Source organism: Dendrobates tinctorius, unplaced genomic scaffold (genome assembly GCF_039654945.1).
Source record: "Dendrobates tinctorius isolate UK_male_01 unplaced genomic scaffold, ASM3965494v1 ptg000171l, whole genome shotgun sequence".
NCBI classification, from domain to species: domain Eukaryota; kingdom Metazoa; phylum Chordata; class Amphibia; order Anura; family Dendrobatidae; genus Dendrobates; species Dendrobates tinctorius.
The window spans coordinates 19,265,992-19,279,913 of NW_027361838.1; the positions used below are offsets into that span (position 1 = coordinate 19,265,992).

The 13,922-nt window shown below is 47.8% G+C and overlaps 1 protein-coding gene across 5 annotated transcripts in view; it reads left to right on the top strand.

Moving 5' to 3' along the window:
• PTPRM (protein tyrosine phosphatase receptor type M) overlaps positions 1-13,922 on the top strand; it is a 929,698-nt gene that overhangs the window by 451,904 nt on the left and 463,872 nt on the right. For all 5 annotated transcript variants that reach the window (XM_073550942.1, XM_073550938.1, XM_073550940.1 and 2 more), the window contains exon 8: positions 12,542-12,850. In XM_073550942.1, the coding sequence (XP_073407043.1) occupies positions 12,542-12,850 (309 nt within the window). The remainder of the gene's footprint in view (positions 1-12,541; positions 12,851-13,922) is intronic.

The window sequence follows — 13,922 nt, forward strand, 5'->3', positions numbered from 1 at the left end:
GCACAAGTGCTGAAATGTTGGTATTGTAGTGCATAGGGGTTGGTGCCGTGCGACAGATAGGCAGAGACCACATCAGAGTTCCAAGCAAAAAGTCTTTAAAGTCCAAAAGAAACTCACAAATGGAAAGCAAGTTGTATCCTCCAGATCGCAGCCGGGGCATCAATTCAGTCCTTATCCGAGACTCGTTGCAGTGGGCAACTGCACTGCCGTTTTTGTTCTGCAGTTTGCAAACCAAGACTGACACACCCAACCCTTTGCTGCAGGGTTTTTAAATGGAATCTGTGACCATGGGCCACTTGTAAGACTTAGCCTGGAGGGAGAGATCCATCCCGTTACCATCCTGTGGTTTGCTCCAAAAATGAAAGCCCATGCTGGGTTTTCTTAAATCTGCTGTCACGGTCCCCAGGCCTCCTGCCGCGCACCACACTGGGCCCCCCATCGCGCGCGCTCGTACTTACCTCATGCTGCAGCCTCGCTCCCTCCAGCCCCGGCCTCGGCATCCTCCTCTGACCAGCCGGTGACGTCATTCCAGGCCCTGCGCATGCGCCATGGGCCGCCGACGACTCACTATTCCTGATCCTATCTCCGGCGGTGCCCTGTCCCGGTAGCACCGCCGGACCAATGGGGGCACAGCTGCGTCTATATCAGGCGGCCCTCCCTTAGTGGAGGCGCCTGATCGTTGTTGTGCTACAGCCTTCTAGGTTCTGTGGTCGCCTCGCATTAGGCTGCCTCCTACTGATCACTTTGTGCTTCCTTGCAGCCCTGCTGTCCTGCCTTCCATGTCCGTGCCCGCTGTCTGACTCCAGTCCTGCCTTCCGTGTCTGTGCCCGCTGTCTGACTCCAGTCCTGCCTTCCGTGTCCATGCCTGCTGTCTGACTCCAGTCCTGCCTTCCGTGTCTGTGCCCGCTGTCTGACTCCAGTCCTGCCTTCCGTGTCCATACCTGCTGGCTGACTCGAGTCCTGTCTTCCGGTGTCCGTACCTGCTGGCTGACTCGAGTCCTGTCTTCCGGTCTCCGTACCTGCTGTCTGACTCCAGTCCTGTCTTCCGGTGTCCGTACCTGCATTCCTGCTCCGGTCCTGCCAATCTGTGTCTGTACCTGCAGCCCTGCTCCAGCCCTGCCCATCCGTGTCTGCTCCGGCAGTCCTACTCCAGTCCTGTTTACCCGTGTTAGTCCCTGCAGTCTATTCTGAGCCGCCCCTCTTGGTTCCGGCTGCCGTGGCATTCGAACCCTTGGACCTGCTCCAAACGATCCCTGTATAGGGGTCTGTTCCACCTGGTTGCTTGTCCGGGGTCCGCTCAGTGCCACGGTCCAGTGGGTCCACTCCCGGAAGCCGCCCTGCATAGCTGCGCGCTAACAGTACGATCAGGCCGTGGATCCCGCTGGAATCTCAGCTCCTGGTCAAAAAGAGTTGCTCTTACGGGAGAACCAGGGGCGCATCATGTCGGTAATGAAGTCCATGGAGTCCCGCTTGTCGGCCCTTCAGGCTGCCGATCCGGGGAATGCTGTCCAACTTGCCAGCCTCCAGCAGGAACTGGGCCAACAGCGTGACGCCCAGTCACATATCCTGTCGTATATGGCTTCAGTAGACAACCGTTTGGGGGACCTCCAGACTGCTGCTGCAGCCTCGGCCGCCGTCCCCGCTCCCGCTTCATTTCCCTCTCCTCGCCTTGTCAAACCACCCCTGTACAGTGGAGACCCCAAACAGTGTAGAGGGTTTTTAAACCAATGTAGCCTGCATTTCAATCTTCAGCCTCACCAGTACCCCTCCTATAGGGCCAAGGTGGCCTTTATCATGTCCCATCTGGAGGGGAAGGCCTTATCCTGGCTAAACCCTCTCTGGGAGAGGGATGATCCCATGGTCTCTAATATTCTGTTTTTTCTAGACACCTTTCGTAAGGTGTTTGATGAGCCAGGACGGGTAGCCTCTCTCACTGAGTCGCTTTTCAATCTTCACCAGGGCACCCTGACGGTCAATATGCCATTCGGTTCCGCACCATGTCTTCCGAATTGGGGTGGAATAATGTGGCATTGGTCGGAGCCTTTTGGCGTGGATTGTCGGGTAGGATAAAGGATGAATTGGCGGGTCGGGATACTCCCACCACTCTCGAGGACCTCATCTCCCTGGCCACTCGCATAGACCTCCGGTTCCAGGAGCGTGCCCGGGAATCAATGAGGGACAGGAGGCCTATCAGGCCAGTCCCGGCCGCAAATCGGTCCTTTACTCCACGACCGGCCAGTTCTTTTCACACTCCGCCTCCCGAGCCCATACAGGTAGATCAGGTCCGGATGGCAGAGAGACGTCAGAAAGAAAGACGGGGGCAGGATCTCTGTCTTTATTGTGGAGGAGCATCCCACTTCATCCGCTCTTGTCCTGAGAGACCGGGAAACTCTTCCACCTAGGTGAGGTAAGAGAGGCCTCCCTAGGTGATAATGATTCCTCTCAAGCTCTCACCTTATCTGTTCTTTTACTTTCAGGAGAGAGACGTGGGTCCGAGGTGGCCTACGTGGATTCGGGCTCAGCAGGCAACTTCATCCGGCGTGAAGTAGTGGACAAATATCAGATTCTCGTGATTACTTTGAGGAACCCTCGTGTGATTGCTCCGTTGACGGCAGACCGCTACGAGAACCCATTACCACGGTCACGGAGGAGGTTGTTTTGCAAGTCGGCGCCCTCCACCGAGAGAGAGTGGCCTTCTACGTGTTGTCCGATCTGTCTCAAGCCATTCTACTTGGTCTTCCGTGGCTACGTACTCATCAGCCGATAATTAACTGGTCGTCTGGGGAAGTCTTGCGCTGGGGAGACCCGTGCCATGCTCGCTGTCTGAATCCTATTCGTCCAGCTGTTCCCGCACGACCACCCCGGGAGCTCTCGGGTCTTCCTTCAGCCTATTGGTCCTATGCAGACGTCTTTGACAAGAAGGAGGCAGAGGTCCTGCCACCACACCGGTTCTTCGATTGTCCTATTGAGTTAATCCCTGTTTCCATTCCTCCTAGGGGTAGGATTTATCCACTGTCTCCCGCAGAAACCGTTGCCATGTCGGAATACATCAAAGAGAACCTCGCCAAGGGATTTATTCGGAAGTCTTCCTCCCCCGCAGGAGCCGGTATCTTCTTCGTCAAAGAGGACGGTTCACTGCGCCCATGCATCGACTATAGAGGTTTAAACAACATCACTATCAAGAATTGGTACCCATTCCCACTCATCCCGGAGTTGTTTGACCACCTCAGAGGGGCATGGATCTTCTCCAAGTTGGACCTCAGGGGGGCGACAACCTCATCCGCATCCGTGCCGGCAATGAATGGAAGACCGCCTTTAACACCCGTGACGGCCACTATGAGTACCTGGTGATGCCATTCGGTCTGTGCAACGCTCCAGCTGTGTTCCAGGAGTTCGTCAATGAGATCTTTCGGGATCTCCTGTACTCCTGTGTGGTAGTATACTTGGATGACATCCTTGTCTTCTCCTCAGATCTTCCATCCCATAGGAAAACTGTCCGCCTGGTTCTTCAGCGTCTTCGGGAGAATCGTTTGTATGCCAACATGGAGAAATGCCTATTCGAGCAAACCTCATTACCATTTCTGGGCTACATTGTCTCTGACGCTAGCCTGCAGATGGATCCCAAGAAACTGTCTGCCATTCTCATATGGCCCCGCCCCGTCGGTCTCAGAGCATCCAACGTTTCCTCGGGTTTGCCAACTACTACAGGCAGTTTATTCCGCACTTTTCCTCGCTCTCTAAGCCCATCTCTGCCCTTACCCGTAAGGGGACCTCTTCTAACTCCTGGTCGTCAGAGGCCGAGGAGGCCTTCCAGTCGTTAAAACAGGCTTTTTCCACGGCTCCTGTGTTGTCCCGTCCTGAGAGCAGCAAACCTTTCGTGTTGGAGGTGGATGCTTCCTCGACAGGAGCTGGGACAGTCTTATCCCAGAAGACCGCTTCGGGTCGCCTATGCCCCTGTGGATTCTTCTCCAAAGCTTTCTCCTCATCCGAGTGCAATTATTCGATTGGCGACCGCGAGCTTTTGGCCATCAAATTGGCATTGGAGGAGTGGCATCACGTTCTGGAGGGAGCTGTCCATTCGTTTGTTATTTACTCAGACCACAAGAACCTGTCCTACCTTCAGTCCGCCCAGAGACTTAATCCTCGACAAGCCAGATGGTCCTTGTTTTTCGCTCGCTTTGATTTTGAGCTTCACTTTCGCCCGGGGGACAGAAACACCAAAGCCGATGCTCTTTCCAGAGTCTTTCAACTGACAGAGGTTGGGGAGGAACCTTCCCACATCATTGAGCCCACGAAGATTATCACTGTGGCACCGTTGACTCTGCTTTCTCCACCTCCAAGCAAGACTCTCGTGCCGCAGAATGCCAAAAGCAGAGTTCTACTGTGGGGCCATTCCTCCCGATTGGCTGGTCATGTTGGAATTGGGCAGACCCTTGCTCTCATAGTTCTGTATTATAGGTGGCCAACTCTCCTCTAAGATGTGACAGACTTCGTTGCCTCCTGTTCCTCCTGTGCTAGGAATAAGACACCTCGACGGTCTCCGTTTCGTCTACTGCTTCCTTTGCGGCGCCTACGTCACCTTGGGAGAATATTGCCATGGACTTTATCACTGATCTGCCCCGCTCTTCAGGCTGTACGGTGATTCTAGTGGTTGTAGACCGCTTTTCCAAAATGGCACATTTCATTCCTTTGAGCAGTCTCCCTTCTGCACCCGAATTAGCCAAGATTTTCATCCATCAGATTTTCAAGCTTCACGGCCTACCTCGACGGATCGTGTCTGATCGTGGAGTCCAGTTTACTGCTAAGTTTTGGAGGGCGCTTTGTAAACTTTTGGATATATCCCTGGATTATTCATCTGCCTATCATCCGCAGACCAATGAGCAAGTAGAGCGAACCAACCAGATGTTGACTACATATCTTCGGCATTTCTCCAACGCCCATCAGAATGACTGGGTTGATCTGCTTCCATGGGCGGAGTTCGCCTACAACACTCATGCCGGTGAATCCTCAACCAAGTCGCCCTTTTTCGTGGTGTTCGGCAAACATCCTAATATACCTCTTCCGGTAGCCACGACCTCCGAGGTACCAGCAGCCAACTCCTTGTTCCAAGAATTCTCTAAAGTCTGGTCTGAGACCAACACGGCCCTCAAAAGGGGCAGCGAGTGACTGAAGAATCACGCAGACAAAAGAAGATTGGATCCTCCTCCGTTTCGCATCGGGGATAAGGTCTGGCTCTCCTCCAAGTACATCCGGCTAAAATTGCCCTCTTACAAGCTGAGTCCCCGGTACATTGGCCCCTTTGAGATCCTGGGACGTGTCAATGAAGTCGCCTACAAGTTGAGGTTGCCTGCTTTGCTCCGCATCCAGAACACCTTCCACGTCTCTCTTCTGAAACCTGTGGTTCTAAATCGGTTCCATCCCTCGCCTTGCCCTGCTCCTCAGCTGGAGGGTTCTGATGACACCTTCGAGGTAAGAGATATTCTCGCCATGAGGAGAGTTAGGGAGGACCTTTTTCCTTATTGACTGGAAAGGCTTTGGTCCTGAGGAGAGGTCCTGGGAGCCCCGGGAGAACAACAACGCTCCCCACATTCTCAGGAGATTTTTTGCCAATTGCAGCAGGGGGCGGCTTAAGGGGGAGGGTACTGTCACGGTCCCCAGGCCTCCTGCCGCGCACCTCACCGGGCCCCCCGTCGCACACGCTCGTACTTGCCTCGCGCTGCAGCCTCGCTCCCTCCAGCCCCGGCCTCGGCGTCTTCTGACCGGCCTGCGGCCGGTGACATCATTGCAGGCCCTGCGCATGCGCTGTGGGCTGCGGCCGACTCACTATTCATGATCCTATCTCCGGCGGTGCCCTGACCCGGTAGCACCGCCGGACCAGTGGGGGCACAGCTGCATCTATATCAGGCCGCCCTACCTTAGTGGAGGCGCCTGATCGTTGTTGTGCTACAGCCTTCTCGGTTCTGTGGTCGCCTCGCATTAGGCTGCCTCCTACTGATCACTTTGTGCTTCCTTGCAGCCCTGCTGTCCTGCCTTCCGTGTCCGTGCCCGCTGTCTGACTCTAGTCCTGCCTTCCGTGTCTGTGCCCGCTGTCTGACTCCAGTCCTGCCTTCCGTGTCCATACCTGCTGGCTGTCTCCAGTCCTGTCTTCTGTGTCCGTACCTGCTGGCTGACTTCAGTCCTGTCTTTCGTGTCCGTACCTGCTGTCTGACTCCAGTCCTGTCTTCCGGTCTCCGTACCTGCTGTCTGACTCCAGTCCTGTCTTCCGGTGTCCGTACCTGCAGTCCTACCCATCTGTGTCTGTACCTGCAGCCCAGCTCCAGCCCTGCCCGTCCGTGTCTGCTCCGGCAGTCCTACTCCAGTCCTGTTTACCCGTGTTAGTCCCTGCAGTCCATTCCGAGCCGCCCCTCTTGGTTCCGGCTGCCGTGGCATTCGAACCCCTGGACCTGCTCCAAACGATCCCTGTATAGGGGTCGGTTCCACCTGGTTTTTCGTCCGGGGTCCCCACGGTGCCACGGTTCAGAGGGTCCACTCCGTGAAGCCCGCCCTGCCTAGCTGCGCGCTAACATCTGCCTTGGGCAAATAGCTTGTCCAAGACCACACTTTCATTTTGCATCCTTCTATGCGCATCCTGGGGGACACATAGGGACCCTCGCATATAACACCTGTCACTTCCTCACAGTATTTATGAGTTGTTGGCTAACTTCACCCTCCAGAACCTGATTGATAGCTTTCTCCATGTGCATGGTAATAGTGAGAAGAGACTTGGTGCTTGTGCATTACTAGAGTCACCCACTACAGCGATACTCGCCTGTCTTACAAAATCTGAACTTACTTGATAGTTTGCCGACTCTCTACATGGTGTGACTCAACAGTTTCATAGTAGAAAGGAAATAGCGGATGCTCTGCGTAACACCAGGTCAGAACACCAATGCTCTGACCTGGTGCAGCACAGATCATCTGCTATTTCCCTACTATTAGCACTACTATATTGGATCTATCAACCTGAGGGGCTGCAGCAGCTAGAACCATATGTGATGTTATTTCAGAGTTGTGTCTCACGCAACCATATCAGTTGAGCGGAACCTCCTCTGATCACTACGTTAATCTGGATAACACCCTATTGCACTTTCTTTATTCCCTAGCCATTTCCTTACACTTATGACATTTTGATGCAGTCCTGGGTGATGGACTTAAACATCTTTTTTTTTTACCATCCCAACTCAGATGTTTGTTATTTGGGGGAAAGCAAGACAGCTGTTGAGTTGAACACCACAATTCACTGCTCCCCTTCAAAGATCTCTTGGAGTAGATCATGCTTTATTTATAAGGTCTACAGTGCCCAGTGTTGATTGGACATCACACTACTTTCCTTTTCGTTGGCCTATCGGTATAGACAGCGAATACTTTTACAATCCTAGTATTAAGCTGTTCAATGACTTATATGCTCTTCATACTGTTATACTTGCGGTGTTATGCTATGGATGTATTTGGAACAATATTCTGAGCTTTAGTAGGAACATTTTACATAGGTGGGAGATGAATTTTACAACTACCTACTGTATTTACTTAATATTGATTTGCATATCTGCCAATGGCACCTGGAGCGCGATTGAAGGAAACTGTTGCTGGAGGATGGGTAAAATTAAAATGTATCTTTGCACTCCTCCACTCTTCATTTATCACCAAGAAACATGCCTGCTCCATAGCAGAAAAAAAAGAATTAAATTACTTATGCACATGGTTGTCTGTCTTCAGACTTCTCTAGAATTAGGCTGTCAAGGAACACGAGCCTAATGTGCACTTGTAGCAAGGAACGTGTCTCTACCGCAAGCTGATGTCTAAGTAGATTTGAAAATGAAAGGGGTTATTATAGAGTGATTGCAGCACAGAGAGGTATGTCATTTTTACAGGAGTCTCATTCTTTCATTCTAAGCTGTTGTTTTGTTTTACATCATTTCTATTTACAGTCTCGTTGGGACTTTGAAGAAGTAGGAAAAACTGCTGAAAATGTATAATCTATGCGGTTCCTTCAAGTGCTGATATAAAAAAAGAAATAGCGCATTTACCAAACTAAAGAAGTTGTTAGTCGATGTGCCGCAGTGTGAAACAGCCAGGTGTTTCATCAATGCCGCAGTGTGAAACAGCCAGGTGTTTCATCAATGTGCAGATTATAGGCACAGGTACCAATCATTACCATTTCAGAGGGGGTGGATAGCTGGCTCCTCAAATTATAGAATTGACTTTAATTTTGTTCTTGAGCAATTTAGTTTTTCACAAGCAGAATAGATATCAATCTGTTTAGGAGAAAATAGCACTTGTTCTTAGTTCAAATATAGGCCTGCATCTATGTAAAAAGCTTTCTGGCTGAGGACATGGTCTACAGATATCACGCTACATTGCCAGCTCATTAAACACAATATTACTGTATATTGTGAACAATAGTGTTTATTTGATATTTTATATTATAAATGTTCTAATTTAAGTTTTTTATTTTTATTCTTTTTAGTTGTGAAAAATTAAGTGATTTCTGTCAATAGTAAAATTGGACCAATAGGATGAAACATGTTAAAGTGAGCCACAATTATTAGAAAAGATTTTTTCTTCTATTCTGTAAATGTGTTGAAACATAGAGCGATATTATACATTGCTCAGCATAAATGAGCACACGCAAACAGATTTGTCAAAAAAACCTGTAGTCTCCCTTTATAATCAACATTTTCCGTAGGATACCATGCTACTACCATAAATGTGAGTAATTGATTGCAAACAAGATTGGTTATTTTGCTGACTTAAAAAGGAACTTCTCTTAAATTCATTGAAGGCCATATTTCAAAAATGACTACACCCCAATGAAAGTCTTAAGAGCAATATAGTGTACATTGCAGATGAATTGCATGCATGGGTGTAGTCCAGCAAGGAAGCCTCTACTGCAGCGCATGCACAAAAGAGCCCACTTACAATTTGCCAGGGGCCATGCTGAAAGATATGAAGTAGTGTGACTGTATAGTCTGGAGTAATGAGAATAAGATAAATGTTTTTGGAACTGATGGCTTTTAAACTATATGGTGTCGCATAGGTGAGGATCACAATGAGAATTGCATGGTGCCTACAGTAAAGCATAGTGGTTGCAGTGTCTTTATGTGGGGCTGCATGAGTACGGCTGGTGTCAGGGAGCTGCATTTCATTGACAGTATTCCAAATTCACTGATGTACTGCTGTACAGTGGAGAGAATATAAAGTGAAGATAAGATGCTACCATCACTCTGTGCCCTTGGTAGACGTTCACTTTACTAATGTGAGAGTGATCTAAAACATACATTTAACACCACTGTTGCATTTTTGAAGAAGAACAAGATGAATGTGATTCAGTGGCCAAGTCTGTCTCCTCACCTGAACCCAATTTAAAACTTATGGGGAGTTATGAAGAGACTAATTGAGCATCACTCTCCAACCATCATCCAGGTTCTATGAGAGATTGTTCTTGAAGAATGGAAAAAGCTGGATGTTGCATTGCAATATGTCCCCAACTTGTTCATTCTTTGCCTAGAAGACTTGGTGCTGTCCTTAAAAATCATGAAGGTCAATATTACAAAATATTAGATGTAGTAGTTTTTCATGTTGAGTATATTCCTTTTTTCATCAACTAATTTGAGTAAAACTGAAGATTTTGAATTGAAAGTTATATTATATACCCTACTGTCAAGGTACGGGATTAAAAAATGTTCTATGAAACTCAGTCCTGTACATTTTCGGGAAATTGTTCTTGTGTTCATTCAGATGGTGATTAAAATCTTACTCTTTAAAGGGGTTGTGCCCATTTATCTTGAGCACTATAGAGTAAATATGACCAAATGTATCAGAAATTAATGACTGGCAGTGCTACAGTGCTACTGGCAAGTGATACTATATTAGACTAGTGGCACAATTTAATGGGAGATCACAATGTTTCAACCAAGAGGCGAAACTCCTTTTTTAAGAAATTAGGTTTCCTTTATAATACACCCTCATAAATATTTATTCCATGAAGCAGTGTATTGAAACATATTGACGTAACACAGTAGCAAATGGTAGCCCTGTTAGCTCCTAGGTATCTATAGAACTTCATGCAGGATAAAATAGTAGTAAGCATCTTCTCTTCTTTAGTTCTCTGTAGTTTCAGGTTACGTTTTAGAATAGACTTTTGTGATTATACATAAGGAATGACAGTTATATTTTGTTCCATTCCAGGACTTATATCCTGCATTTTTCACCAGTTTTCCTCTCTGCTGCCTCTATCTCTAATTTTTTAATGTGTGTCTGATCTGCTGAGTAAGCACTATCTGCAATGATGTCTCCCATACACAGTGCACAGGGAAATGAGCAATTCGAGCTCTTTTCGTTAAGCAAAGTGACATTACACAAGCAGTAGTGAGCAGTATGGCTGTGAATCCAGCACCATGAGAAATTAAACACTCTTAAAAAGCAGTAGCAACAGGGTCTGTGTGTTTATAGCGCAGTGCATAACAGCCTGCATGCTCTGCCATACAGATATCTGCACAAACTCCATGCACTGAGCACTGCTGTATACATGAAACCTAACACTGTATGCATGTGTTTGTTTTTGCCATGGTTTTCCTCCAATTTCTTGCCATTAGAAAAAAAACTCTTACATGTGAACCCAGCCTATTCTAATCAGCCTCCATAGCGTAACCCTTGTATTGTCTAATAATGTGTATTGTGATCAGTACACATACTGTACTCTCTCGTACAGTAAGTAATATGCAATATTAAAAATGTTATCTGTACCATTTGTCTAACGTATTGTCAGGGCAGATATTTCATGGCTTGTGACGGCATATGCTATATACTTGATACAGGGCAGCACTATGCCATAACACTGTGCATGGCAGTGCAGAAAATACAGGGATGGGTATGCCTGGCATTTAATGTAGCTCTGGAAAGGTGACTGGCTCAGGTTAGTTTTGAGACAAAGAGAATTATTTGGTCATCGCTGAAGAGCTGGCGACTTCCCATTCTCTGTCATTAAATCCATGTTTTGGAAGAAAATTAAAGACTTACTGTATAAAAGGAAAAAAAGCAAATCAAAACCTCCCTGGTTTGCATTTTTATATATCTGCACAGTGCCAGTATACAAACTAAGGAGGAATCGAGCCCCTGCAGCAAGATCTTTTATTCCTCAGCCAGGTTTTGATTATCATTGGCAGTATCCTCAAATTACACCTTAAATGTCTCCGAGATGCAGAAATTGAGTTTCATGGGTAAAAAACACCACAGTTGTAATAGAAGCTAATGTGTAAGTTCAGAAGAAATGAGCGATAAATTGTACCAGCAATGGAAATTGATTCTATCAGTCAGTTCCTGTGCCATATAGCAAGCGTGGAAACAGCTAGGATCTGTGATTAAATAGAATTCAGAAGTGCCACCGGCTAAATATGGGTCTGGCTCCCTCGGGTCAGAACTGCACCTGACAGGCTTCACTGCTTGATACCCAGCTCTTTCTGGCAGGAGGAAAGCACTGGGGTATGTCGGCGCTGCAGGCACAGTCTGGGGAATTGATAGGCATTACCTGACTGAACTTCAGGCATGATAAACATTGCACTCTGCAGGGAAGCAATCTGGCTTTCTTATCATGAATCAGTGGACCTGGAGTGTCTCCGTTGACCTCATGATTCATGCCAAAGGGGCCTATCATAAATGGAGATAATTCCGAAAGAGACACCGCTAGTTTATCAAGTAAACTGGGGCACAGTAAAAAAAAGCTTTGTAACCTATAACTAAATGAATAGAAAATAGAAATCTATCACTCACAGCACAGTGACGGACGGCTAAAACAATTCCATAAAAAGTTAACTTTCTCTCTGGAACCTCGGCTCCCATTTCTCATTAGGTCTGAAGTACAGCACATCTCTAGCATATGGCACAGATTTACTGCTTGTTTCCAAGAACAGAAGCTTCCTCTTTCTTGACTTATTCATAGCCAGTCCCTATACTTATTTTCAATGGTACTTGACTTATAGATAACTGAGAATTGATTGACATTAGTGATGGGCGAGTAGCATCGTTGCTCCGGTCTCCCCGAGCATGCTCTGGTGATCTCCAAGTATTTTGGCGTGCTCGGAGATTTAGATTTCATCATCTCATCTGCTTGAGATGCAACTTGTAGACAGGTTAAATACATGTGGGAATTTCCTAACAAACAGGCATTCCTCACATGTATTGAAGCTGTCCAGCAGTCAAAATCATGCAGCTGAGGCGACAAAAACTAAATCTCCAAGCACGCCAAAATACTCGGAGACCACCCGAGCATGCTCTGGGAGACCCAAGCAACGAGTATACTCACTCATCACTAATTGGCATAATAATCGGCCATATTGGAATTGGGAGTTTAGTCACCTGGTCATCCAGGCTGCATACAAGTATGCATAAGACAGGCTGTCAGACCCAGAATAAGAGACAACAGTTATAATAATATGCTTAAACATTTGTCAAACTTCTTATATTGAATAATATATATACATAATTAATTTCCCATGTCTTACAGATCCCATGCATGGTCCCCGGAAGCTGCAGGTGGTTGAAATAAAGTCCAGGGAAATAACTATTCGTTGGGAGCCATTTGGATACAATGTTACACGGTGCCACAGATACAACCTCACTATTCAATATAGGTACCAGATTGGAGGGCAGGAGCAAGTACGGGAAGAAGTAAGCTGGGATACTGAGAGCTCACATCCCCAGCACACAATCACAAAGCTGACTCCTTACACCAATGTCAGCGTCAAACTTGTGCTCATGAATCCAGAGGGCCGGAAGGAAAGCCAGGAGCTAGTAGTACAGACAGATGAAGATGGTAAGTTCTTATGGAAATACAAATCATCAGGATGTGTACTATTCCTAAAATGCATAGTATGAAAACATTGTCATCTGCTTTATTATGGAGCTTATTTTCCATCCCGATACTCCAGTGAAAACAGAGCTGAACATCATACGGAAAGTTAGGCCCCCGTTACACATAGCGACGCACCAGCGATCCCGACAATGATATGACCTTGCCAGGATCGCTGGTGTGTCGCTACATGATCGCTGGTGAGCTGCCAAACAGGCAGATCTCAGCAGCGATCAGGACAGTGGCGACGCGGGTAACAAGAGCACACGTCACTTAGTTACCCGCTGTGTACCTTAGATACCTGCGTGCTGGTGCAGGGAGCTGGTATCCAAGGTAAACAGCGGGATTTTAAGCGCCGCGCAGCGCTTAGAAACCCGCTGTTTACCTTGGATACCAGCTCCCTGCATCAGCATGCTGGTATCTAAGGTACACAGCGGGTTTCTAAGCGCCGCTTAGAAACCCGCGGTTTACCTTGGATTCCAGCTTGCTGATTGCTGGTCTCCCGCCTGCCACACGCATCGATGCATGCTGGCCAGCGAGAGACCAACGATCAAAAAAATATCCAGGGCTTTCCAGAACGATCAGCAATACCCGGCAGGAAGGGCGGTCGCTGATACCTGTCACACACAGCGAGATAGCTGGTGAGATCGCTGTTGCGTCACAAAACTTGTGACTCAGCAGCGATCTCGCTAGCAATCTCGCTAGCGATCTCGCTCTGTGTGACGTGGGCTTTAGAGTAGGCGGCTCCATGCAGCTCCACAATACAGACCTATAGGGAGTCAGGACACAATGTGCCCAAAACCTTGCCTGTTTTTTTGTCAATTGTGTCCTTAGCTCAGGTTCTGATGGGCGTATTTTATGGTCTGTACATTGGCTGCAGTGCCTGGGCTGACAGCGGTTCTCCTGAACCAAATATACAAACTCATGTATGCCCATGAGGCTGCAAGTTCTGATTAGGAGACTCACAGTAAGTTTGGGCATGGTAGTTGTTAGACAATGAAATACATCCTTCTGAAATCTGCCTCGTGGATTTCAA